General features: G+C 39.8%; 1 protein-coding gene across 1 annotated transcript in view; it reads right to left on the bottom strand.

The window, feature by feature from the left end:
* Positions 1 to 25,137, bottom strand: part of USO1 (USO1 vesicle transport factor) — a 103,409-nt gene that overhangs the window by 31,981 nt on the left and 46,291 nt on the right. Inside the window, exons 7-12 of the mRNA XM_027769752.1 lie at positions 15,912 to 16,012; positions 15,401 to 15,503; positions 13,663 to 13,718; positions 11,483 to 11,603; positions 4,265 to 4,443; positions 183 to 323 (exon numbers count right to left, since the gene is read on the bottom strand). Coding sequence (XP_027625553.1) covers positions 183 to 323; positions 4,265 to 4,443; positions 11,483 to 11,603; positions 13,663 to 13,718; positions 15,401 to 15,503; positions 15,912 to 16,012 — 701 coding nt within the window. The remainder of the gene's footprint in view (positions 1 to 182; positions 324 to 4,264; positions 4,444 to 11,482; positions 11,604 to 13,662; positions 13,719 to 15,400; positions 15,504 to 15,911; positions 16,013 to 25,137) is intronic.

The raw sequence follows: 25,137 nt of genomic DNA, 5'->3' as shown, positions 1-25,137 counted from the left end.
GCTAAACTATAAAACTTGTGAGAGGCGCATATCCTTTGGGATTGATACTGTCCTCATTGTGCTAATTATATTTTAGCTCAGTAAGGAATTAAACACATAAAAATGGCTATTACTGCTCTCCCTTCGGCTAACACCTACTGCTTGCTGGGTCCTGATTTCGGCTCTCCCAGAGTCTGGTTTACCTCAGTCAGGATAGCAGCAGGAACTCCGGTGGCCATCAGGATAGTGCAGAGCTGCTGCAGTAACCCGCACTGGAACATGGCCTTCTGGCAGCTACTGGTTGCACCAGGAGGATTAGTGGGGGATACCAGTACGCGAACAAGCTGTGAAAGAAAAACAAATTTGTCTTTGAAAGATTTGAAAAGGTAGGCCAGCAGGTGACGTGCTGGTTGGGATGGCTGGATCCCACATGGCCCACTGCATGGTTCGAGTTCTAGACCCAGCGCCTTGGGTAAAACACCCTGTGCCTGCATGTCCAAAATCCTGACAGAACAGAGGTGAAGAGATTGTGGCATGGCCATCCCTCGAGGGGAGGTGACTTCTTTTTCTCTCTGTCTCTGATGAGTGCATGTGCCCCTATAGCAAAAAACTTTAAAAAAGAAAAAAGATTTGAAAAGACTCACAGCAGATGTGATCTGTGTGAACAAGAATATCTGTATGAAGCGAAGAATTCTTTCACCCACTCAGCCAAATCCGAATGCTCTTGGCTTCGTGCTCCCATGGCAACAGCCCTCTTCTATCAAGTACATTATGGTATACTCTACTACATACTCTACTATGTACACTACTACATACTCGTCTACGTACACTATTACACACTCTACTATATACACTACGACATACTCTATGATGCTGCTTGTTTAACCTCCTTCGGGTGACAGACTCTAAACTCTCAAGAGAGTTGGTCCTTCTTTATTTTTTTGGCCACAAGATATGTGTGCTTGAAAGAGAGAGAGAGAGACAGAGGGACAGGGAGAAAGCAAGCGAGAAATCACCCCCTAGGGGGGATGGCCACACTGCAATCCCTTCTCCTCCATTCTCCTCTTGGGGCTTTGGGCATGTACGCACACATGCCCAGTGTGATTTTCAAGCCACCAGGTCTTAGAACTCAAACCATGGTCAGCCATGTGAGAGTGAACACGTTTTACATTAATTAAGCTTGGTTCCTGGGGACCAGCAGGTGGCGTGGTGGTTAAGGCGCTGGACACTCCCACATGGCCGACTGGGGTTCAAGTCCTGAATCTGGTGGCTTGCTTTCTCATTTTCTTTCTCTCTTCCTCTCACCCTCTGTCTCTCTCTGATCAAATTAAAAAATAAATGAATAAATAAATAAATAAAATAAATAATTATAAAAAAAAATTAAACTTGGTTCCTTGGCTTTGGAGTTTATGCTCTCCAAGACCAGTAAGGGAGAAAAGCTTTATAAGCCAGTTTATTCACTTTTTAAAAGTATACTAAAGGGCCAGCAGATGGAGTAGTGGTTAGGTTGCTGGATTTCTACATGGCCAACGGCGTTTTCAGTCCTGGACTTGGTGGCTTGAAAAATCACACTGGATACTTGCACATGTGTGTCTAAGATCCCAGGAAGAGAATGGAGAAGTGATGGCAGCATGGACGTATATATACCCCCGGGGGGTGATTTCTCACTTTTTTTCTCTGTCTCTATCTCTCTGAGGATATACATGTCCTGTAGCAAGAATCTCTAAAAAAAAAAAAAAAAAAAAAAAAAAAAAAAAAAAACAAAAAAGAAGTAATTTCTTTTCTGTTTATATTCTAGAATCTATTAAATTTGTTCGTTCTTTTTTTTTTTTTTTTTTTTGGTAAAACAGTATTTTACCTTTAAAATAATGACACTTTCTTCAAAATAATTTTTTACATAGTACCCTAAACCATAAAACATAGGCAGGTTCCTAAAGCAGTTTAAACTTTTAAAAATTATTTAACTTTATTTAATTAATTTATTTATGTATGTATTTAAATTGACCAGAGAGGGACAGAGGCAGGTGGGGAGTGAGAAAGCAAGCTGCCAGGTTTTACCTTTAAAATAATGACACTTTCTTCAAAATAATTTTTTACATAGTACCCTAAACCATAAAACATAGGCAGGTTCCTAAAGCAGTTTAAACTTTTAAAAATTATTTAACTTTATTTAATTAATTTATTTATGTATGTATTTAAATTGACCAGAGAGGGACAGAGGCAGGTGGGGAGTGAGAAAGCAAGCTGCCAGGTCTGGGACTTGAACCGTGGTAGGCCATGCAGAAATCTAGCACCCTTAACCACCACATCACCTGCTGGCCTGACAATTTAAACTTTTATACAAGTTTTTTTTTTTAATAACATCAGATCCACTCAAACACTAATCACATTTTTGTTTTTTTGGAGAGGTTTTTACTACAGGGCAGGTGCACTCGGCAGAAAGACAGAAAGCGAGAAATTACCCCCCAGGGGGGCTGGCCACACCACAATCCCTTCTCCTCCATTCTCTTCTTGGGATCTTGGGCATGCACGCACATGCACCTGGCATGAGTTTAAGCCGCCAGGTCCGGGACTCAAACTGTGGCCAATTACATGAGAGTCTAGTGACTTAACTATTCACCATCTGGTGGTCCCTAAACACTAATCATATTTTGAAAAAATCACTTTCTAGAGATGTTTCCTTTATCAAGAAATTGGTGTTAAACAAAGATATCAAACTTGCCACTTGGTGATGCTGTTTCTAAAACATAAAAAACAAATACATTCTTAAAATGTATAATACTGACACATGGAAACAGAAATGATAAAGCTGGGAGTAAAAATAGAAGTCCTCTGTAACAGTTTTTAGGCATACTCTAAATAGGAGAGCTACATAATTTATGATCCAAACCAGGACACTTTTGAAGTGACAGAGGGCACTACCAGTAATTACGAGATAAATACTGCCCTGGCAAACTGGGGCACATGGTCATCCTAATTCTCAATCAATCCTATGCGGTCAACTCCCAGTGCATGGAACAGCATTTAGACTCGAATTACTAGATAGGTTAACTATCTAATTTGAAGACACAGGCCCAACTCAGAAGTATTTAGTCCCACAGAATAATTTGAATGTAAGTTGAGAGGCTGGTATAAACTTAAGGGTTTAGAAAAAGGAAATTCAAAAAAGGAGTGATATATCAAAAAACTTTAAAATTTTCTCTGATGCAGAGATCACTGGGATTCTAACTGTCCTCACTTTTACAGTCTACCATGATCAAACTTTCACCACAAAGCTTAAAAGTACAGGCAATTTGTCAATTTAACTTGTCCTGGATTTAAAACTCAGACCAGTAATCTTTGGGCACAGACACATTATTCACTTCCTAGTATACGGTGCCTGGCCCTCAGTAAATGTTTACTGAATGAATTTGCTGAACTTAATATTTTGAATATTCAAGTGCTAACGAAAAGAAAGCAGGTTAAAAAATTCAAATTAAAATTATCCTCTACTGTAAAACCCATTAGGAGACTATATGTCTGGATGAGCTTTAAAATAATATAGCAGAGCAAGAGAGAGAAATAAAAGATGAAACAAGACGGCCAGATGTTAATAATTATTGAGGTTTGGGGCCAGCAGGTGGCGTGGTGGTGGGGACACTGGACTCCCACATGGCTGACCGCAGTTCAAGTCCCAGACCTGGCAGCTTGCTTTCTCACTTTCTTTTTTTCCCCTCTGTCTTTTGCTGTCTCTGGTAAACGAACATACCCTATAGCAAATTAAAAATTAGTAATAATAAATAAAATGAAATAAATAATTCCAGAAAACAATTATTACAGAGGTAGAGTGAGGGCAGGCAGATAAATGGGATGGAGCTCTGTCTTTGAATATAACTGCATATTTCCATATCTAAAGAGTTTTAAGGCAGGGTCTGCTGGTGTCATGGTGGTTTCACTGGCTTCATCCCAACTGGCTAATGCATGGCCTAGCAGCTTGAAGAACATGCCAGGCATGTGTGCATGTCTGCCCAAAATCCCAAAAGGAGGGAGAAGTGGAGGAGAAAGGATTGCTGCAAGGTCATTCCCCATGTGGGGGCTACTTTTTTACTCCCTACTTCTCTCTGGTGAGCACACATGCCAAATTACAAAAATCAAACAAAGCAAGAAACAAACAAAAAACCAACTTTTTTAATTTTTCAAAGCCTACCTAGAACTGCCTAAATATCCTGGATTTATCAAACACAAGCAATTTATTTTTCTTTTAAATGACCGCTAGTTCTTATGCTTCTATCTAAGGATAGTGTACCTGGAGCATTAGGTGTAGATTGGTCACTTTCTGGGCAGACCAGCCGGAATTTTCATCTCCAACTTCAAACCAAGGTTTCATACGTTGAATATATGAGCCTTCTTTAAAAAAATTTTGATTGGAATTGTTGTTTTTTAACAAATTTTGGAGCAAAATCAAGCAATCTTCAACCACTATACCTGGGGAAAGAATGTAAAGTGGAAGTGTTGAGACTGATAAACCTGAAGGGAAAATGAATCCCTAAACATTTTTTAAAAGATCAGTTTCCATTCTCAGCTTCTCTTCCCTAGGGCCAGACAGGCAGCCTGATTGCAACGCCACAGGCTGCAATCTGTGTAGTCCTGTCAGGTCTCCTAGTGATTTCTCAACTTCTGTAAGTTCAACTATCCACTCACCTCAGCACCTCCTAGATCCTGAGAAATCATCCATCATCCCTCTGGGAGATGGCCCCACAGCAATCCCCTCTCCATTTTCCTTCTGAAATCTTGGGCATGCATGCACACATGCCCTGTCTGATTTTTAAGCCACCAGGTCTGGGACTTGAAACATGGTCGGCAATATAAGAGTCCAGTGATATAATTGCTGAACCATAGATCTTTCAAATCTCAGCTTAAATATCATTTTAACAAAAAAAAAATTTTTTTTGGAGAGGTTTTTGCTACAGGACGCGTGTGGTCGCCAGAAAGACAGAGAGAGACAGAGAGATAGAAAGCAAGAAATCATCCCCCAGGGGGGATGGCCACGCCGCCGTCCCCTCCTCCAGCCACGTCACTCACAACCAGCCTCTCCCTCTCGGCCCAGGGCTCTCACACATGCTAGTTCTCCTCCCTGAAATACTGTTCCCTGCACTCTTCACCTGGTTAAATCCTTTCATCCTTCACATCATTATTCAAATTTCATGGGAGCAGCAGTTAGCATAATGGCTATGTCACTGGACTCCCATGTAGTCGACCGCGGTTTGCGTCCTGGATCCAGTGGCTTAAACTCATGCTGGTTGCGTGTGCGTGCGTGCCCAGGATTCCGAGAGGAGAATGGCGTGTGCGGCGTGGCCATCCCCCTGGGGGGAGATTTCTCGTTTTCTGTCTCTCTGTCTCTCTCTGTCTGTCTGGTGAGTGCATACGCCCTATAGCAAAAAAAAAAAAAAAAAAAAAAAAAAAAAAAAAAAAACCCCCCCCCCCCAAAAAAAAAAAAAAAAAAAAAAAAAAAGATGAACAAGGCCCAGATCGAGATGAGAATCACCAGTTACATGTTCTTACACTAGCCTGCTCCTTTTATTATTAGGTAGTGTCTGTCTTCCCCACTGTTATAAGTCATGAACACAGGCATTGTGGGTGCCCTACTTACCTCTGCATCCTCACAGAGACAAAATCATCTGCTGGCCCCAACAGAGTTATTTTTATAAAAACTAAATTTGAGTCTTTGACAAAGTTCAATGAAAGCAAGTCATTAAAAAAACAGCTGCTGATAGGGCCAGCAGATGGTACAACGGTTACGTCACTGGACTCCCACATGGTCGGCCGTGGTTTGAGTCCCAGATCCAGTGGCTTACAACTCAAGCCGGTGGCACATGTGCATGTGTGCCCAAAATCCCAAGAGGAGAATGGAGAAGGGACTGCGGCATAGCCATCTCCCCAGGGGGTGATTTCTCACTTTCTGTCTTTCTCTGTCTCTTCGGCGACCACATGTACCCTATAGGAAAAATCTCTCTTTCTCAAAAACAAAAAACAAAAAACAAAAAACAAACAAACAAAAAAAACTATCTGAAGGTTCTGGAGGAAAAAAGATTGTCAAAGCCTTAATACAACTGGCAGGCCTTCCTTCAGTGCGTATCTAGTGAGTCTTAGAGCCTTAAGGGCCACTTTTAAAGAGCCACTGGAACTTGTCTTAGCAATCCTGAAGACCAGCTATTTCGGTCTTGCCTTAAAACCCTGTTTTTTCAATTATCTCCAAAATATACATCTCTCTGTCATCCACCTCTGCTGTTTGTTTCACCTTACAAAGTTCTGTTTCCTCTCCCTCACCCTCTTCTCAAATTCTTTCATGATGCTCTCTCACAGGCACGCACACTAGTTAATAAAATCAATGATTCTTATTTTTCTGAGAGAGAGAGAACAGTTGTTTTCATCAGATCTGCCCTACGGCTTCCCTGCCCAAGACTTCTACCCCACCAGACACCCTTCTCTCTCTTTAGATATTTCCTTTAGGGACCCAGCAGTTAGCGTAATGGCTATGTCGCTGGACTCCCACGTAGTCGACCGCGGTTCGTGTCCCGGACCCAGTGGCTTAAAAAACTCACGCCGGGCGCGTGTGCATGCGTGCCCAAGATCCCGAGAGGAGAATGGAGGAGAAGGGATTACGGCGTGACCATCCCCCCTGGGGGATGATTTCTCGCGCTTTCTGTCTCTATGTCTCTGTCTGTCTGGCGAGCGCATGTGCCCTATAGCAAAACCCTCTCCAAAAAAAAAAAAAAGATTTTCTATTTTGGGGACCAGTAGGTGGCATGGTGGTTAAGGCGCTGGCACTCCCACATGGCCAACCACGGTTCAAATCCTGGACCTGGTGGCTTGCTTTCTCACTTTCTCTCTCTCTCTGTGTCTGTCTCTGGTTAAATTAAAAATGAATAAATAAATACACTTAGATAAATCTTTAAAAAAAAAAAAAAAGAAATTTCCTTTATTCATTACTTCTTCCTCCATCTAGCTCAGATGACCAGATCTTCTTTTCTATCTTTCATTTATTTATCTACTTACTTATTTACAGTCATTCACTGTACATCAATATAGTACACAAAATGAGATTTTCCATCCAGTATACATTGTATACTGGCTCAATCAAGGATATTAACATACAGGTTACTGACAAATAATTTTCTATTTCTTATTTCTTATATATTTTGCCTCCCCCCTTAATCCTCCTACCTCTCACCCTCTGCCAACCCTCCCTGCCTTCTCCCACACTGTATCTGGTATGCACAGTGTTTTCCACGGCTTTTTTCCACCCACGTTTTATTGATTTGCTAAAGATTTTAATTTAAAGACTTTCAATAGCAAGCACAGCTGATATATACATATTTATGAACACATGTCTGACTTTAGGTGTAAACCTCAGAGAGTAAAGTGAACATACTATAAAGTAGCACCTCTGCAGGGGCTATATAGCTTGCTGCAGTCATTAAATAGGTATTAATAGGTATTTTTAGTGCATTTTACAATTTCAAAACAAAAAGTTTTAGTTTTAATAGATCAAAATCAAATGTTAAGAGAAATTTGCTTAAAATTTAAAGCCAAGAAAAAGGTTAGGATTCAGTTCAAATAGTAGGTAGATGAACCTATCAACAGTTCAACCCTTAAATATGGAAATTGAAGCATCAAAAATGTTTTAGTCTAAAGTAAAAAAATTCTATTTCACTTGGTCAGACTCATGTAATTAATCTCTCTTCTACTGAATCTGCAGTGTTACTGTGGTCTGATCTATTTAAACTCTGGAAGTTAACATTCAACTCCAGACTTGTCCCTATAATTAGACTGGTCATTCTCTTGGCTGTTTCTTGTACTCTTATTTCTGTGTGTCTGACTAGTTTTCCTGGGATAGCACTCCCTTCAGTACTTCTTGGAGAGCTGGCCTGGTGTTGGTAAATTCTTTCAGCTTCTGTTTATCTGAGAATGTTTTTGTCTTTTTTCCCCATATGAAAGATAATCTTGCTGGGTATAGTATTCTTGCTCAAAATTGTTTTCTGCTTAATACTTTGAATATATTTCCCATTCTTGTCTTGCTTGAATGAGAGATCTGATGTTAGTTAGCCTTATGAGATCTCCTTTGAAAGTAAATTGACATTTTTCTCTTGCCAATTTTAGTATCTTGTCTCTGCCTGTGGTTTTGGTCAGTCTGGCTATAATGTGCCTTGGGAAAGATCTTATTGGGTTGATTCTATGTGGGGTCCTTTGTATTTCTTGGGTCTGGATATTTGTGTGCCTGTCTAGGTTTGGAAAGTTTTCTTGCAGGATTTCATGGAATAGATTGATAATGTCCTGATTAGTTTCTTCACCTTCTGGGATACCGATGATCTGGATGTTTGGGCATTTAATAGTATCTAGTATTACTCGTATGTTATTTTCATTTTGGGGGGTTATTTTGTCTTTTTGGTGAATTTTTCTAGGTCAGAGATTCTATCTTCTACAGCTAAGATTTGATATTCTGCATGATCTAGTCTGCTTTTGATATTTTCAATGAAGTTTTGATTTCTTGTATTACGGCATTCATCTCTAACAATTCCGTTTGATTCTTTTTTATGATGTGTATCTCCTTCAGATCATACAAGAACTTCCTCACCTCCTGGAACTCAGTGTCGCTTTTCTCCTGCATCTTCTGGAGCTCATTGTCTCTCTTCTCTTGTATCTCTGTTAGCTTTGTCACTATGAATATTTTAAATTCTTTATCTGACATTTTCATGAGTTCCCTTGTATTCTTTATGGAGGGAAAGGAGTTATTGTTTTCCGTTAGAGGAGAGATATTTTCTTGGTTTCTCATATTTCTTGTGCCTCTGCTGTGGTTTTTGGTCTTCTGAAGGATTATACATTTTTTCCTATTTTTTGGAGTTAAATCTGAGCAATCAGAGGAATGCAGAAGGAGGTGACCTGCAGTCTGGCTCCTGGCTAGACTGGGGAGCAGAAGGGTAAAGTATGGACAGAGTGTCTTCAGTGGTTGAAATTCCTGAATGGGGCTGCTCAGAACTCAAATTCCAGATATTCATTTCTACTACTCTATTAAAAATAACCTGAGTTCTCTAGTTTCACTGTCTTTTATAGCACCATCCTGGGAAATGCCTCACCCTGTGAAAACCTACCTGACTTTTTTTCTACATCTATACTTGGGCAGCTCAATAGTGCTAATGGGGGAAAAAAAAAATCACAGGACCAAGCAGTTCATGCTGATATAAAACCATAAATGCCCTTGATGGGGCCCTTAACCTTGGTAGGAATGTTTCCTAATCATCAGAGCCAATTAGGTCTCCTATTCTCAAAGTACTACTTCTAACCTTCGCTGTTAATTCTCACTGTGTCCTCCCACTCCATGCCCAGTAGATGACTCTGCCTTCAACTCGACTCCCAAGCACCACATCTGCAAAGAGACCTGCATCTCCACCTTCGCCATCTGAGAGGTAGAGAAAAGGTGGTAGAGCAGCATTTGGAGACATAGCTAGGTTTCCGGAAATAATGAATGACACCAACCTGAACTGCAGAGGCCTGATAAACATCAAACAAGACAGATAAAAAGAATCCACACTCAACATGCCATAGTGAAAGAAGAAAGAAGAACAGTATAAAGTAGGAGTCCCCATTTCTTTCGATTGTATTCTCTGGCCCAAAGAGAGCCTCTCCCAATGGCGTCCTCAGACCATACCTCCATCACTGTTCCCCTCCTCCGTAATAATGTCCAGCAGTCTCTCAAAAGCATTTTCAAAAGCAACAATTTTCTGGATTGCTCCATTGCTTCTTGTTAGTGCCTGCAGTAGTAAGACACCCTGGCAGAGAAAAAAGATAATGTTCAGTTAAGTAAAACATCTATAAGACATCTTAAAATTAAAAGGGCCAGGAGGTGGCAGTGGTTAAAATGCTGGACTTCCACATGGCTGACCATAGTTCAAGTCCCAGACCCAGCCACTTAAAAATCATGCCTGGCATGTGTGCATACATGCCCAAAATCCTAAGAGAAGAATGGACAAGGGATTGTGGTACAGCCAGTCCCCCTGCGGAGTGATTTCTCACTTTCCCTTTCTCTGTCTCTTTCTGGTGAGCACACATGCCCTATGGCAAAAACTTTAAAAAAAAAAATAGATTGATAATGTCCTGATTAGTTTCTTCACCTTCTGGGATACCGATGATCTGGATGTTTGGGCATTTAATAGTATCTAGTATTACTCGTATGTTATTTTCATTTTGGGGGGTTATTTTGTCTTTTTGGTGAATTTTTCTAGGTCAGAGATTCTATCTTCTACAGCTAAGATTTGATATTCTGCATGATCTAGTCTGCTTTTGATATTTTCAATGAAGTTTTGATTTCTTGTATTACGGCATTCATCTCTAACAATTCCGTTTGATTCTTTTTTATGATGTGTATCTCCTTCAGATCATACAAGAACTTCCTCACCTCCTGGAACTCAGTGTCGCTTTTCTCCTGCATCTTCTGGAGCTCATTGTCTCTCTTCTCTTGTATCTCTGTTAGCTTTGTCACTATGAATATTTTAAATTCTTTATCTGACATTTTCATGAGTTCCCTTGTATTCTTTATGGAGGGAAAGGAGTTATTGTTTTCCGTTAGAGGAGAGATATTTTCTTGGTTTCTCATATTTCTTGTGCCTCTGCTGTGGTTTTTGGTCTTCTGAAGGATTATACATTTTTTCCTATTTTTTGGAGTTAAATCTGAGCAATCAGAGGAATGCAGAAGGAGGTGACCTGCAGTCTGGCTCCTGGCTAGACTGGGGAGCAGAAGGGTAAAGTATGGACAGAGTGTCTTCAGTGGTTGAAATTCCTGAATGGGGCTGCTCAGAACTCAAATTCCAGATATTCATTTCTACTACTCTATTAAAAATAACCTGAGTTCTCTAGTTTCACTGTCTTTTATAGCACCATCCTGGGAAATGCCTCACCCTGTGAAAACCTACCTGACTTTTTTTCTACATCTATACTTGGGCAGCTCAATAGTGCTAATGGGGGAAAAAAAAAATCACAGGACCAAGCAGTTCATGCTGATATAAAACCATAAATGCCCTTGATGGGGCCCTTAACCTTGGTAGGAATGTTTCCTAATCATCAGAGCCAATTAGGTCTCCTATTCTCAAAGTACTACTTCTAACCTTCGCTGTTAATTCTCACTGTGTCCTCCCACTCCATGCCCAGTAGATGACTCTGCCTTCAACTCGACTCCCAAGCACCACATCTGCAAAGAGACCTGCATCTCCACCTTCGCCATCTGAGAGGTAGAGAAAAGGTGGTAGAGCAGCATTTGGAGACATAGCTAGGTTTCCGGAAATAATGAATGACACCAACCTGAACTGCAGAGGCCTGATAAACATCAAACAAGACAGATAAAAAGAATCCACACTCAACATGCCATAGTGAAAGAAGAAAGAAGAACAGTATAAAGTAGGAGTCCCCATTTCTTTCGATTGTATTCTCTGGCCCAAAGAGAGCCTCTCCCAATGGCGTCCTCAGACCATACCTCCATCACTGTTCCCCTCCTCCGTAATAATGTCCAGCAGTCTCTCAAAAGCATTTTCAAAAGCAACAATTTTCTGGATTGCTCCATTGCTTCTTGTTAGTGCCTGCAGTAGTAAGACACCCTGGCAGAGAAAAAAGATAATGTTCAGTTAAGTAAAACATCTATAAGACATCTTAAAATTAAAAGGGCCAGGAGGTGGCAGTGGTTAAAATGCTGGACTTCCACATGGCTGACCATAGTTCAAGTCCCAGACCCAGCCACTTAAAAATCATGCCTGGCATGTGTGCATACATGCCCAAAATCCTAAGAGAAGAATGGACAAGGGATTGTGGTACAGCCAGTCCCCCTGCGGAGTGATTTCTCACTTTCCCTTTCTCTGTCTCTTTCTGGTGAGCACACATGCCCTATGGCAAAAACTTTAAAAAAAAAAAAAAAAAAAGGCTTTAAAAATCATAGAAGTTTGGGATCAGCAGTTGGTGTAATGGCTATGTCACTGGACTCCCATGTAGTCAACCACGGTTGGAGTCCTGGACCCAGTGGCTTAAATTCACACCAAGGATGTATGTGTGCATGCCCAAAATCCTGAGAGGAAAAGGGAGGAGAAGGGATTGTGGTGTGGCCATCCCCCCTGGGGGGTGATTTCTCACTTTCCCTTTCTCTGTCTCTTTCTGGTGAGCACACATGCCCTATGGCAAAAACTTAAAAAAAAAAAAAACAACAACAACAAAAAAAAACCCCACAGAATTTAAAAACTGGCAGGCATTTCAAAAGTCAAGCTCTTTTCCTTTACATACAGGGAAAAGAAAGAGAAAATTTAAGATGTGCCCCCCTAGGATTATAAATTTCAAAGGTTAGTGCCTAGACTAGGACCCATGTCTAACAAATTCCTAATCCAGGTTCTTTTCTATTGAATGACATAAATATACAATAATTCATCCCTATTTACCATTCATCACACAGGTCTCATTGTGACTTAAAGGAGCTGAGCGTTATCACGTCTGTACATGCTTCACAACAGTAATAACTGGAAGGCTGTGAGGTAACAATACAAATCAACAAATACTACCATATTCTAGCAGAGAAAGTTCAGCAATGCCTGTAAATATCTGGCCCCCAAATCCTCAAGGCGATTTTAAGTCAAGAGGGAAAAAAAAAACCATGGGCTTGCCTTGTGGCACAGTGGTTAAGGGACCGGCTCCTGGCCCCAGCAGCTTGAAAAACACGCTGGGCTCATGTGCCTGCGTGCATACCCCAAATCCTGACAGGACAGAGAAGAGGAGGAAGAGGGACTGTGGTATGACCACACCCAACTGGGGGTGTTTTCTCCTTCTTTCTTTTCTTCTCTATCTCTCTCTGGTATGCACATGTGCACTTTGGCCATAAATAAAAAAAAAAAAAGAAAAAAGATTTTTCCAATTTCTATCTAAAATATTATAATTTTGGTCAAGTTGCCGGTAACGACATGGAAAAAAGGTTCAAGTAACAAAAACGTATGGCCTCAATATACAATATTTAAACTTATATGCAAATAATAAATCAGAATAGACAATAATTCAAGAGCAAATTATGCTCTATAGCAAAATAGAGATCACCAAGGAAAATTCTTTGACATACATATTCGATCAAATGAGCATAAGAATTCCAAATGCAATCCTTTGTTAAGTGTACATGGTTCAACATTTCCTCTATTCTGGGGGAAAACGGGAGAGTTTGGTGTCAAATACAAACTTTCAGAAGAGGGTGGAAGAAATCCTAAACTTGCGGAAGAAATAAACTTGGATAATTAAGTGGCTTATCTAGTCCAAAATACAAGACGGGCAGTAAACGAAGAAAAGATGTGGCCTTGTATATAACTTTAAAAGATCTAAAAGACTGACACTAGCTCATCTTTCTAAATTTAACTTTTTGTAACACAGAATAAAGATAAATAAACTTTTTATTTGCAAAGAAGAAAAGAGCTGCATATTCTTGCACTTTTTTTAAATTAAAGAATTATTTTGAATTTTATTTATTATAATTATTATTTTAATTTAACCAGAAGGAGACAGGGGTGGGGGGGGGTTAAGAAAGCATGCCACCAGGTCTGGGATTTGAACCGTGGTCGGCCATGTGGGAGTCCAGTACTGCAACCACCATGCCGCTTGCTGGCTCCTGGATTTCTTTTTTCAAATTAAACTTACATCATTTCGTATAACTTCCCTGGAATCCGCTAGTAAGTCCATCAGTCTTGAAACACCTAGAATATACAACCATGTGAAAAATACTGGTAGAGTAAAAATATAAATAGTGATTCAAACTGTTAACAATTTATTAACACATTTCTTTCCCCTTCTCTATGAAATTATTATTATTATTTTTTAAAGACAGGACCTCTCTGTGCTTTGATCATTCTGACTCATCCAGCTGGGACAATGGGTACACATAATCATGCCCAGTTTTTTTTTTTTTTTTTTTTTTTTTTATAGACTATATATTTTTTTTTTTTTTACTTTACATGACTTCTCCCCTCATTTCAAGGGCAAATTTAGGGTAACAAGACTTTAATATGATGTGATTTTTTTTTTTTTAATAGACTATAGATTAGTTTATTTTTAACATCCATCATGCCAAGAATTCATAGGGAATAGGTTCCAGAAGCTCAGGCTCCTTTCCATTGGTTGTCACAGTGTGCTTCTCTGGGTGGAGCAGGCTCGTGCTTCAGTTGAACCCAGGTCCCTTTCTCTTTGGCTTCCTTCTTTTTCTGGTCATTTTCCTTCACACGTTTTAGGAAGCTATCTCTGCTCTTAGAATGCTTAATATGCTCAATACGCACATTAATTCTCTTGGCAAGAATCTTACCCTTAACTTGTTTGTTCACAACAATGCCAACAGCATGCTGGGTAACACTGTAGACTCTTTCAGTTTTGCCATGGTAACATTTGTGGGGCATTCCTTTTGAACAGTACCCATTCCCTTGATGTCTACAATATCATCTTTCTTGTAGATTTGCATATATGTTGCCAAAGGAACCACTCCGTGTTTTCTAAAAGGCCTAGAGAATATATATTGGGTTCCTCTCCTCTTTCCTTTTAAAGTGTTCGTCATTCTGGTTAATTACTGGAAGATGGCGGTTCCGGCCAAAAGGAAGCCAGGCCCAGCTCTTTCTTAGACAAAGTCTTGCTATGTTGCCCAGTCCAGTCTTGATCTCGTAACTCTCTGGCCTCTGTCTCTCAAATAGCTGGGATTACAGGTGCAAGCTACTGCACTAGCCTTCGGGTTGGATTGGAAATCAATCTCCAGACTCCCATGTGGTCCTGGTCTATGGAACACAGTGTCTTAGCAACATGTGTTATCCACCTGGGCACTTGCTCTTTCCTTTTTTTCTCCCCCAAGGTTTTTGCCACAGGGTGTGTGTTTTCATCAGAGACAGGGAGAGGGAAAGTGAGATATCACCTCCCTCCTCCTTGGGAGGAGGGCCACACCTCAATCCCTTCTTCCCCATTCACCTCCTGGGATTTTTGGCATGGACACACACACACCCAGTGTGATTTTTCAGCCCTCCATGTCAGGGATTCAAACTAAGGTCAGTCATGTAGAAATCCAGTACCTCAACTATCAAGCCACTTGCTGGTCCTGGGGCTTTCATATTTTAATGTTTATTTATTTTTTTTCATGAGGGTGAGAGAGAGACAGAGAGAAAGACTGATTCCCTCAACAAGGTCTCACACTGCAACTCACCCCGATAACCCTTCCAGAGAATCAGATCATAAGTATGGACATGTACATGTGCATGGCACATTCAGGTTGACCTGGGCACTGAACCCACAAACTTCCGTATGAATTCAGCATTACTGAGCAGTGTGCTACCACTCTGTTACCAAGGCTGGCCTGGGCACTCATTTTTTAAACAAAATGAAACAAGGAGGAGAAGTCACTTACCCATGGGACTGACTAAAATAATGTGTTGCACCTGAGGTCCTAGTTGTTTTAAAAGAGAAGTAAGAAGCTTCACACCAGGCCAGCGGACATGGAAATCAAACTCCTGCAATACGAAAATTTCAGATGTTTAACATCTACAATTCACATTTTCGAGAAAAACTTTTTTCAGTTAATAGTAATATGGCAAATTATAAGTAAATTATAAGTTTAGCAAACTTTTAAAAGCAATTTAATAAGTAAAAAGCAAAAAAAATATAGAGCAAATACATATTGATTAAACTGTTACTGATAGGATGAGATAATATTTTATAAAAATAGAAATAAGTCGAGAAGTAGACAGCATTTTTAACAGATTCTGTATTTCCTGAAACATACATGTGGATCTCTTGCTATCCTACAACAAAATACTTCACTACTTTAAAGGTGCATACATGGTATTTCCTCAGTAATACCCCAAAAGGTAGGAAAAGAAGCTTAGTAAGATGACAAAATGTCAAGGTTCCCTATTTACCTCCAATAAAGACAACAGGAGAGTGACATTTTCTTGTTGTTTAATGAAAATTTCTGTAAACTGGCTTCCCAAATCCTCACTCTGTCTCGTGGAATTTTCTTCTGTAATATTCAAAGATAAAGTACTTCAACATGAGGCTCTTTTATTATAAACTATTCTTTCACTTAAGAGTTAACCAGCAATGGTAATTTTCCTGGTATTTAACCAATTCAACACTGGAACAGTGGGGCTGGTAATGAGATCATAGTTATCACAGGATGCTATATACCTAAAATTGCTGCCATTTAAATACAGTTTTATTTTTTTAAAGTTTAAATGTGATATCCAAAGGAAACAAAACTTAAATATTAACATATTCTCCAAGATACTGTTAGGTTAAACTTCTATTAGGGCACAAGAGAACTGTTTAGGGGTAACAGAAATACTCTTACCTTAAATGTGGTTGTGGTCACGCTATTATATACTGTCACCCAAACTCATAGGACTACACTTCACAAAGTAAATTTAATTTAAAATTTTAAGAGTAAATAAATTTCACCTCCAAGCTTTCTCCCCACAAAGCATTATCAATTAGTCCTTGTGACTGTTAGTGTTACCGTGTTAAATCATCTAATTATAAAATCCAACCATCTGTGGATCCTTCAGTATCTTTTCCATATATATCTGATAAAGCTATTTGGCAAAAAATTAAGTTTCACTTATAATTACTCATTTATTATTAAAAATGTTTATATTTGTCCTTAATGCTTAAAAGTCTTTAAAGTTTTTGTTGTTTCAATGTACTCTGTCGAAGTGTAAACCACCATTAAAAAAAGAAGCAATGACTGCTAAAACAAATTATCATTTAACATCTGCTTATGGGGGCTGGCAGGTGGCATGGTGGTAAAAGGTGCTGGTAAAAGGTGTTGACTGTGGTTCAAATCCCAAACCTGGTGGCTTGCTTTCTCACTTTCCCTCTCTCTCTTTCTCTGTCTCCCTCTGATCAAACTGGACAATAATAATAAAATTAAAATAATTCTTCAAAATAAATAAATAAAATAAAACCTGCCTATATAATAAACTCAGTTAAAAGATGACAAACACATAACTCCCATTCCCTCTCCTACACCAGACATGGCTAACTGGTCGCAACACCTGCTGAATATCAGAAGTCTTTTCCACATACCGCTCCAGTATAAACCCAATGGAGCTAGCAAGCAGTCCAGATCGTCTATTTATTATTCCTCAAATAGTGGTTTTTATTAAATATAAGATTTTTTAAAAAAAATTATTTTTGTTTAACTTTATTTATTTTATTTATTTTTAGTTTGACCAGAGAGGGACAGAGCAAGAGAGCAAGAGAGAGAGAGAGAGCGGGAGAGAGAGAGAGAGAAAGCTGCCAGGTCCAGGACTCGAACTGCTCTAAGCCATATAGGAGTCCAGTGCCCTTAACCACCACGCCACGTGCTGGCACCTAAATGTAAGATTTTAATATTAATATAGTGTAGAAATGGGAAAAAAGCCAGCCGATAACAGGAAAATCAAGGCAACCCAACAGTGACAGTGACAAAATTCCATCTAATTATTTGTAGAGGAAAGAGAAAAATGAAGAGACCAAGTTGAAAATAAATGTTTTCCAATGTTGATTAAACAGCCAAATATGTTAGATTTATCTTTCAGAAACCCTAAGAAATATTTATTTTAATCATCTCTTCTACCAATAAAATAATTCAGTTTCTGAACGTTAAAACTGTAGTATTTAGGGGCCAGTAGGTAGCATGGTGATTAAGGTGGTGGACTCCCAATTGGGTGACAACAGTCCGAGACCTGGGCCTGGCAGCTTCAAAGTTATGCTGGGTATAGGTGTGTGAGGGCCCAAAATCCTGAGAGAAGAACAGAGAAGAGATTGTAGCATGGCCATTTCCCCTGGGAGGGGGGTGATTTCTCACTTTCCCCCTGTCACTCTTTGTCTGTACCCAATGGCAAAAATCTAAGAACACACAGACACACACACACACACACACACACACACACACACACACACACTATTTAAATGACAGCAACAACTATGGTTTTAAAAGGATTATTCTGGGGGCCACTAGGTGGCATGATGAAGAAGGTGCTGAACTCCCATATGGTTCAAGTCCTGAACCTGACAGCTTGCTTTCTCATATTTTCTCTGTATCTCTGGTCAAAACAGTAATAAATAAAATAAAATACATAATTCTTTATAAAAAGGGTTATTCTGGCTGCTATGCCAATAATTGTTTGCCAGGGAGCTAGGGATACAGAGAAACAGGTCAGGAGGCCATAATTAAGGTAAGAGGCTAAGGTAGCTTTTATCTTAGGGGTCATACTTTTTATGAAAACAGGAAACAATTTACTCACTTATTGGATAGAGAGGTGAGAGAGAGGAAAAAAAAAGAGTGACTCTAAGCTTTTGCGCTAAGTGGCTGGAAGGATGGAGCTGTTAATTCTGAGATGGGAAATACTGTGGGAGAAGCACATTGGGAGCTTAGAGAGAATGAGAAGTTTAGTTTTGGACAGGTTAGTTTTGGACATGTTTGAGACAGCTGACAAAAACCCAAGTGGAAATATCAGGTTAGCAGCTGGGTATATAAAAGCACAGATGTCAGCAAAGAAGCCTAGGTTGGACACACACATTAGAGTGTAAGTGGTATTTAAAGTCACAAGAGTGGATGGATGACAAAGAGCATCTACAGAAAACTTACAGCTAACATCACACTTAATGGTGAAAAAGTATGTTTTCCCCTTAAGATCAGGAAGGAAGTAAGAATGTCCACTCTCATCAAGTCTAGTCAACACTGTACTGGAGATCCTAGTCAGTGCCAAAAGGCAGGAGAAAGAAATAAAAGGCATACAGATTAGACAGGAAGAAGTAAAATTGTTTTTATTTACAAATGACACGTTCGTCTACATGGAATATCTTATGGAACCTAAGGTTGATATACAAAATTAATTATATTTATATTCTGGCAATGAACAGTTAGAAATGAAAATTTAAAAATAGTACCACTTACAACAGCACCAAAAAGGAACAAATTTGACCAAAGGTATGTACGATTTATACTGTGAAAACTGAAAAACTTTGGTGAGAGAAATTAAAGACCTATATACAGCGATATACTGTATTACTGTATCAGAAGGAGCAATATTATTAAGATTCAGTTCTCTCCAAATTGATCTACAGAGTCAATAGAATCCCAATCAAAATCTTAGTTGGCCTTTTTTAAGAAAATGGTTTTAAAATTGGTATGCAAATGCACACATTCTAAAACAGTCAAGACAATTCCGAAGAACAGAGCTGGAGGACTTGCACTATGTAATTTCAAGATTTATTATACATCTACAATAATGAAGACAGTGATATGCAGGCAAAAGATAGATATGCAGGTCAATGGAAGAGAATACAAAGTCCAGAAATAGACTCGTGAATTCAAAATGGATAATAGACCTAAGTATAAAACTAGAAAGAGACCACAGACCTAACCATAAGAATAAAACCATAAAACTTTTTTAAACCTTTGCTCTTCAAAGAATAATATTAGGAAATGTTATAAGAAAAATATCGTGAACAATATGTCACAAAGAACTTGCTTGTAGAATAGTAAGAAACGATTATAACTCAAGTATAAGATAACCTGGTTAAAAAAATCAGGCAGAAGACTTGAATAAATACCTTATCAAAGAACAAATACATATGGAACAAGTTTTCACATGAAAACTTGTTCAAAATCAGTATTCTTCAGGGAAATACAAATTAAAACTATAATGGGATACCATAACACATCTATTAAAGCCAGCTATGGGCTGGCTCTGTGGCCTGGTGGTTAAGGTAGCCTGATCTCTCATGGCTGACCATGTGGTTTAAGTCCTTGATCTGCAACTTGAAAAACATGCCAGGAGCACGTGCATGAGTGCCCAAAATCCACAGAGGAGGGAGAGGTGGAGAGGTAGGGACTGAAGTGTGACCATTCCCCGTGGGGAGTGCTTTCTCCTCCTCTCCTCTCTCTCTGGTGAGCACACGTGCAACTCAAGCAAAAATAAAGCAAAAGAAAACAGCTAAAAATGTAAAAAGTTGACCACATCAAGTGTTGGGAGTATGTGAAGGAACTAGAACTCAAACTGGTGGGGGTGTAAACAGTACAACTGCTTTGAAAAAGGTTTGACAATTTCCTATAAAGTTAAAAGTACACATACTGTATCACGTAGTCATTCTATTTCTAGGTATTGACTAGAGAAATGAAAACATATCTATATAGGGATTATACATGAATATTTATAGTAATCATAAATAGGATATAAAAGCCTAAGTTACATTTTTAAAATGTCAAAAATAGGGGCTATCAGGTGGTGTGGTGGTTAAGAGTGCTAGACTCCCACATGGCTGACCCTGGTTCAAGTCCCAGACCTGGCAGCTTTCTCTCTCTCTGTCCCTTTCTGGTCAAATTAAAAAGTAATACATAAGTAAATAAATGTTAAATAATTCTTATTTTAAAAAAAAGGTCAAAAATAGAATATGAAGGGACCAGCAGTTAGTCTTTCTGGCGAGTGCATGCGCCCTATAGCAAAAACCTCCCCCCCCCTCGAAAAAAAAAAAAAAAAAGGAAAGAAAAGCCCAGTGGATAAGAGGAGAAAACTGATAAAATGGACTCAATCTAAATTTAATAACTGGGGGACCTGCAGTTGGCATAATGGCTAGGTCACTGGACTTCCATGTAGTTGATCACGGTTTGAGTATCAGAGCCGGTGGCTTAAACTCATGCCAAGTGCTTGTGTGTGCGTGCCCAAGATCCCGAGAGGAGAATGGAGTAGAAGGGATTGCGGCATGGCCATTCCCCCTGGGGGGTGATTTCTTGCTTTCTGTTTCTCTGTCATTCTGGTGAGCACATGGGCCCTATAGCAGAAACCTCTCAAAAAAATTTGTTTTAATAACCAAACTAGAAACTACCCAAATACCTACCACCAACAGGAGAATGGATTTAAAAATTGTTATAAAAAAAAATTGTGGGACCAGCAGATGGCATAATGGTTACGTCACTGGACTGCCATGTAGTCAACTGTGATTCAAACCCCAGACCCAGTAGCTTAAAACTCATGCTGGGTGCATGTGCATGTATAACCAAGATCCTGAGAGGAGAGTAAAGGAGAAGAGACTGCTGTGTGGCCATCCCTTCTGGGGGCTGATTTCTCACTCTCTGTCTCTCGTCCCTCTGGCAAGCACATGCACCCTATAGCAAAAATCTCTCCTAAAACAAGAACAAAAACAAAACAAAACAAACAAACAAAAAAACCACAGACAGGAGTTGGCAGGTGGCATGGTGTTTTAAAGGCGCCGGACACCCACGTGGCTGACCATGGTTCAAGTCTTGGACCTGGTGGTTTCCTTTCTCACTTTCCCTCTCTCTCTCTCTCTGCCTCTCTCTGGTCAAATTAGAATATAATAATAATTAAAATGAAAATAAAATAACTCTTAAAATAAAAAAAACCCTTATATAGCCATAGACAGATTACTACTCAATGATAAAAAGAAATGTACTATTAAAATACCTAACATGGATGAAATTCAAAATAATTATGGTCAATGAAAGAAGCCAGACCAAAAAAGGAAAAATACTATATACTAACATTTAGATAAAATCCTAGAAAGAAAAAAACAAACTAAGCCACAGTGACAGGAAACAGATTTGTGACCGTAATGGAGACAAAAAGGTAGAGATGGATTCTAAATCAGCACAGGAAGGTTTCAGATGGGTCCAATACTTTGGCGATGGTGGTTTCAGAGACACACACACACACGCATATAGACACACATATATGTCAAAACTCATTAAATTGTAGATTTATATATGTGCAGTTACCATATGTCAATTACTCTTCGATAAAGCTGTGTGTGGAGGGGAAGAAATCCAGCGAGTACGTGGCTATCCAATACAGACTTCAGTGGCGAGGTCTAGGTGGTATACATGTGTCTGAGTGGCATGCATGTGAGTAATATTTCACATGCATGAAATATGGATGTGATCAACAAGAGAGAGAACAGAAGAAATCTGTGCTTGGGGGCATTCCGATACTAATAAACTGGGGAGATGAAGAAAAATGAAAGGAGACAGAAGACTAGACGATGAGATAGGAAGAAAATGAAGAGACTGTGGAGACAGAGAAACGAATGAAGACAGTATTTCTAGAGAAAGAAGTGGTGACTGGCAAATAACTGATAGGTTAAGCGTTGCTTCTGAACGTCACATGATCAAGAAATGAAGCAGCATCAACAACACAGGTGGAGGTAATCTGTTTGTCTGCAGAATGACTAGGATGTGGAGCAATCAAATACTTGCTGTGAGGTGATACCGTAAAATGAAAGGACTTTACAAAGGCTTTTGACTAACACTAATTAAACTCACATTCAACCACTCAGCAGCCACGTTTCTTTGGACAAACAACTATATCAAGCTTCGGTTTTCTTATATTAAAGCTTCGGTTCCCTCATCTGTAAAATGGGGACAATGTCTTTCCCATAGGTTTTTCCGTGGGAGCCCATAATGAGTTAGTCATCTAGCACCGTGCTTGGTAAATAATGTGCGTAGGGCCAGCAGGTGGCGTGGAGGTTAAGGTGCCTGGGTACCACACAGCCTACTGTGCAGTTAGAGTCCTGGAACTGGCAGCTTAAAAATCACACTGTATGCCCAAAATCCACAGAACGGATTGCAGGACAGCTATCCCCTGGGGAGGGAGTGATCTCTCTCTCTGTGTGTGTCTCTCCCCAGTGAGTGCACACACCCTATAAGAAAAACTTAAAAAAAAAAAAAAAAAAAAAATCCCACTGGCATGTGCCAGGCATGTGTGTATGTGAGCCCAAATACATCATCATCCCTAAGGCAGGACTGTTCACGCTTGGCACTACTGCCATGTCAGGTCAGATGATCTTGCTGTGTGGCTCTCCTGTGCACTGCAGGACGCTCTTTACTCCCTATATACAAGCAGAATTCCCCTATGTCCTCTTTTTCATGACAATAAAAGCTGTCTCCAGACTGCTAAACAACTTGGTGGTGGGGCTGGGAGGGGGCAACTGCCTTAAGTTGAGAACCACTGTCCTAAGAATTACAACACAAGCTATACGTGTATTTTCAACTTTTCAGATGGTACAATCTACCCTTGATGACTCAGAAAAAATTTCAGATTCTTTTAAAAAAATACTTAATCATTTAATTTTATTATTATTTTTTAATTTGACCAGAGAGAGAGAGAGAGAGCAAAAGTGAGAAAAGCAAGCTGCCAGGTTTAGGACTTGAAACATGGCTAGCCATGTGGCAGTCCAGTACCTTAACCACCATTCTACCTGTTGGCCTTTTTTAAAATTACTTTTTAAAGAATTATTTATTTAATTTTATTTATCATTATTATTATTTATCAATTTGCTACCGAGTATGTGTGTGTGTAAGAGAGAGAGAGGGAGCGAGAGAGAGAGAAAGCTGTCAACTCTGGGACTCAAACCGCAGCTGGCTATGTGGAAGTCCAGCACCTTAACCACCATGCCACCTGCTGGCTCCCACTATACTTCTTAATCATAGTTAACTATTAATTTTTTTCCTTTAAGTTTTATCTCTTAGGCTAGTGGTAGCATAAGAATAATTATTTAGGGACCTGCAGATGGCATAACGGTAATACTGCTGGACTCCCATGTAGCTGACCATGGTTCAGTCTGGGACCCTGTGGCTTAGAACTCATGCCAGTGCGTGTATGTGTGTGCCCAAAATCCTGAGAGGAAAATGGAGGAAAAGGGACCGTGGCATGCCCATCTCCCTGGAGTGTAATTTCTCACTTTCTGTCTCTCTGGTGAGTGCACACACCCTATAAAGAGGGACTAGCAGACAGCAGTGTAATGGTTACGTCTCTGGACTCAACCAGGGTTCAAGTCCCAGACTCAGTGGCTTAAAACTCACGTCAGGCATGTGTGCATGCATGCCTAAAATCCCAAGAGGAGAATGGAGGAGACTGCAGCGTGGCATTCCCCTGGGGGAGGGGAGGTGATGTCTGGCTTTCTGTTTCTCTGTCTCTCTGTCTCTCCAGCAAGCACATGCACCCTATAGAAAAAATCTCTCTCTAAAAAAAGAAAAATTCTTTAGGAAGCAGTCACTATATCCACTTCAGGAAAAACAGAAGAGAAGACGAAGATGGGAAAAACAAGTAAAAACTACACTCAGAAGTTATCATCTTTCTGCATGATTACTGACCATGTTGAGGGTGTTATGAAGGACTAATTTTAATCATAAAGAAACCCAATATTCAAACATATCTAGAGTAAATTCCAAGGACATTCCCTGCTGAGGTCTGCACAAAGGATTTCCTGTTGTTCCTTTGGAAGCTGATAAAACTCTAATTATTTGCATACCCTGAAGGCAAAATCTTGCTTGGCAAATGGTGATTTTTCAAAGCTCAAAGGTAAATTGAAAAAAAAGCTCATACCAGGTAAGTGGCAAAAAATACATACTCCTTTCATTTTAATTACAAGTTTATATGATGACAGGAGAAGAGATTATAAAATAACTGGAATAAACAGGGATTTGAGAACTGATAAAATCGTCAAAGTTTCCCTCTTTAGAATCAGCTATGAATAGGAGCCCTGATTCTCACACTGTGGTACATGCCTCACACCCAGTAACATCTCACAAGAATTGGTGGGTTAATGAGACTTTTTTTCCAGACAGAGCCCTGCCATGTTACCAGGGCCAGCCTCGAGCTCATGATCTTCCTGTCCAAGGCTCTCTGAGCTTTTATGCTGGACTAGAATAGAACAGAACCAGGAATAGAACCAGGCCCTACAAGGGGTTCCAGCCTGTGGCCCACAGTGGCTTAACAAGTCCATTGCCTTTTTTTAATGCCATCAAGAACCTTAATGAACTATGGCCATGTGGGAGATAGTACCAGAAGCAAGTAACTCGCCAAATTATCACGACATTCACAAAAAATACACAAATACGCAGATGAAGAAATGGTACAGGGAACCAGCAGTTAGCGTAATGGCTATGTCGCTGGACTCCCACGTAGTCGACCGCGGTTCGCGTCTCGGACCCGGTGGCTTAAATCTCACGCCGGGCGCGTGTGCGTGCGTGCCCAAGATCCCGAGAGGAGAATGGAGGAGAAGGGATTGCGGCGTTACCATCCCCCCTGGGGTGATTTCTCGCTTTCTGTCTCTATGTCTCTCTCTGTCTGGCGAGCGCACGTG

This window comes from Tupaia chinensis, unplaced genomic scaffold (genome assembly GCF_000334495.1).
Source record: "Tupaia chinensis unplaced genomic scaffold, TupChi_1.0 Scaffold000086_1, whole genome shotgun sequence".
NCBI classification, from domain to species: Eukaryota; Metazoa; Chordata; class Mammalia; order Scandentia; family Tupaiidae; genus Tupaia; species Tupaia belangeri.
Note: the sequence above shows the minus strand (reverse complement) of the source record. Positions and strands in the feature narration are given on the sequence as shown.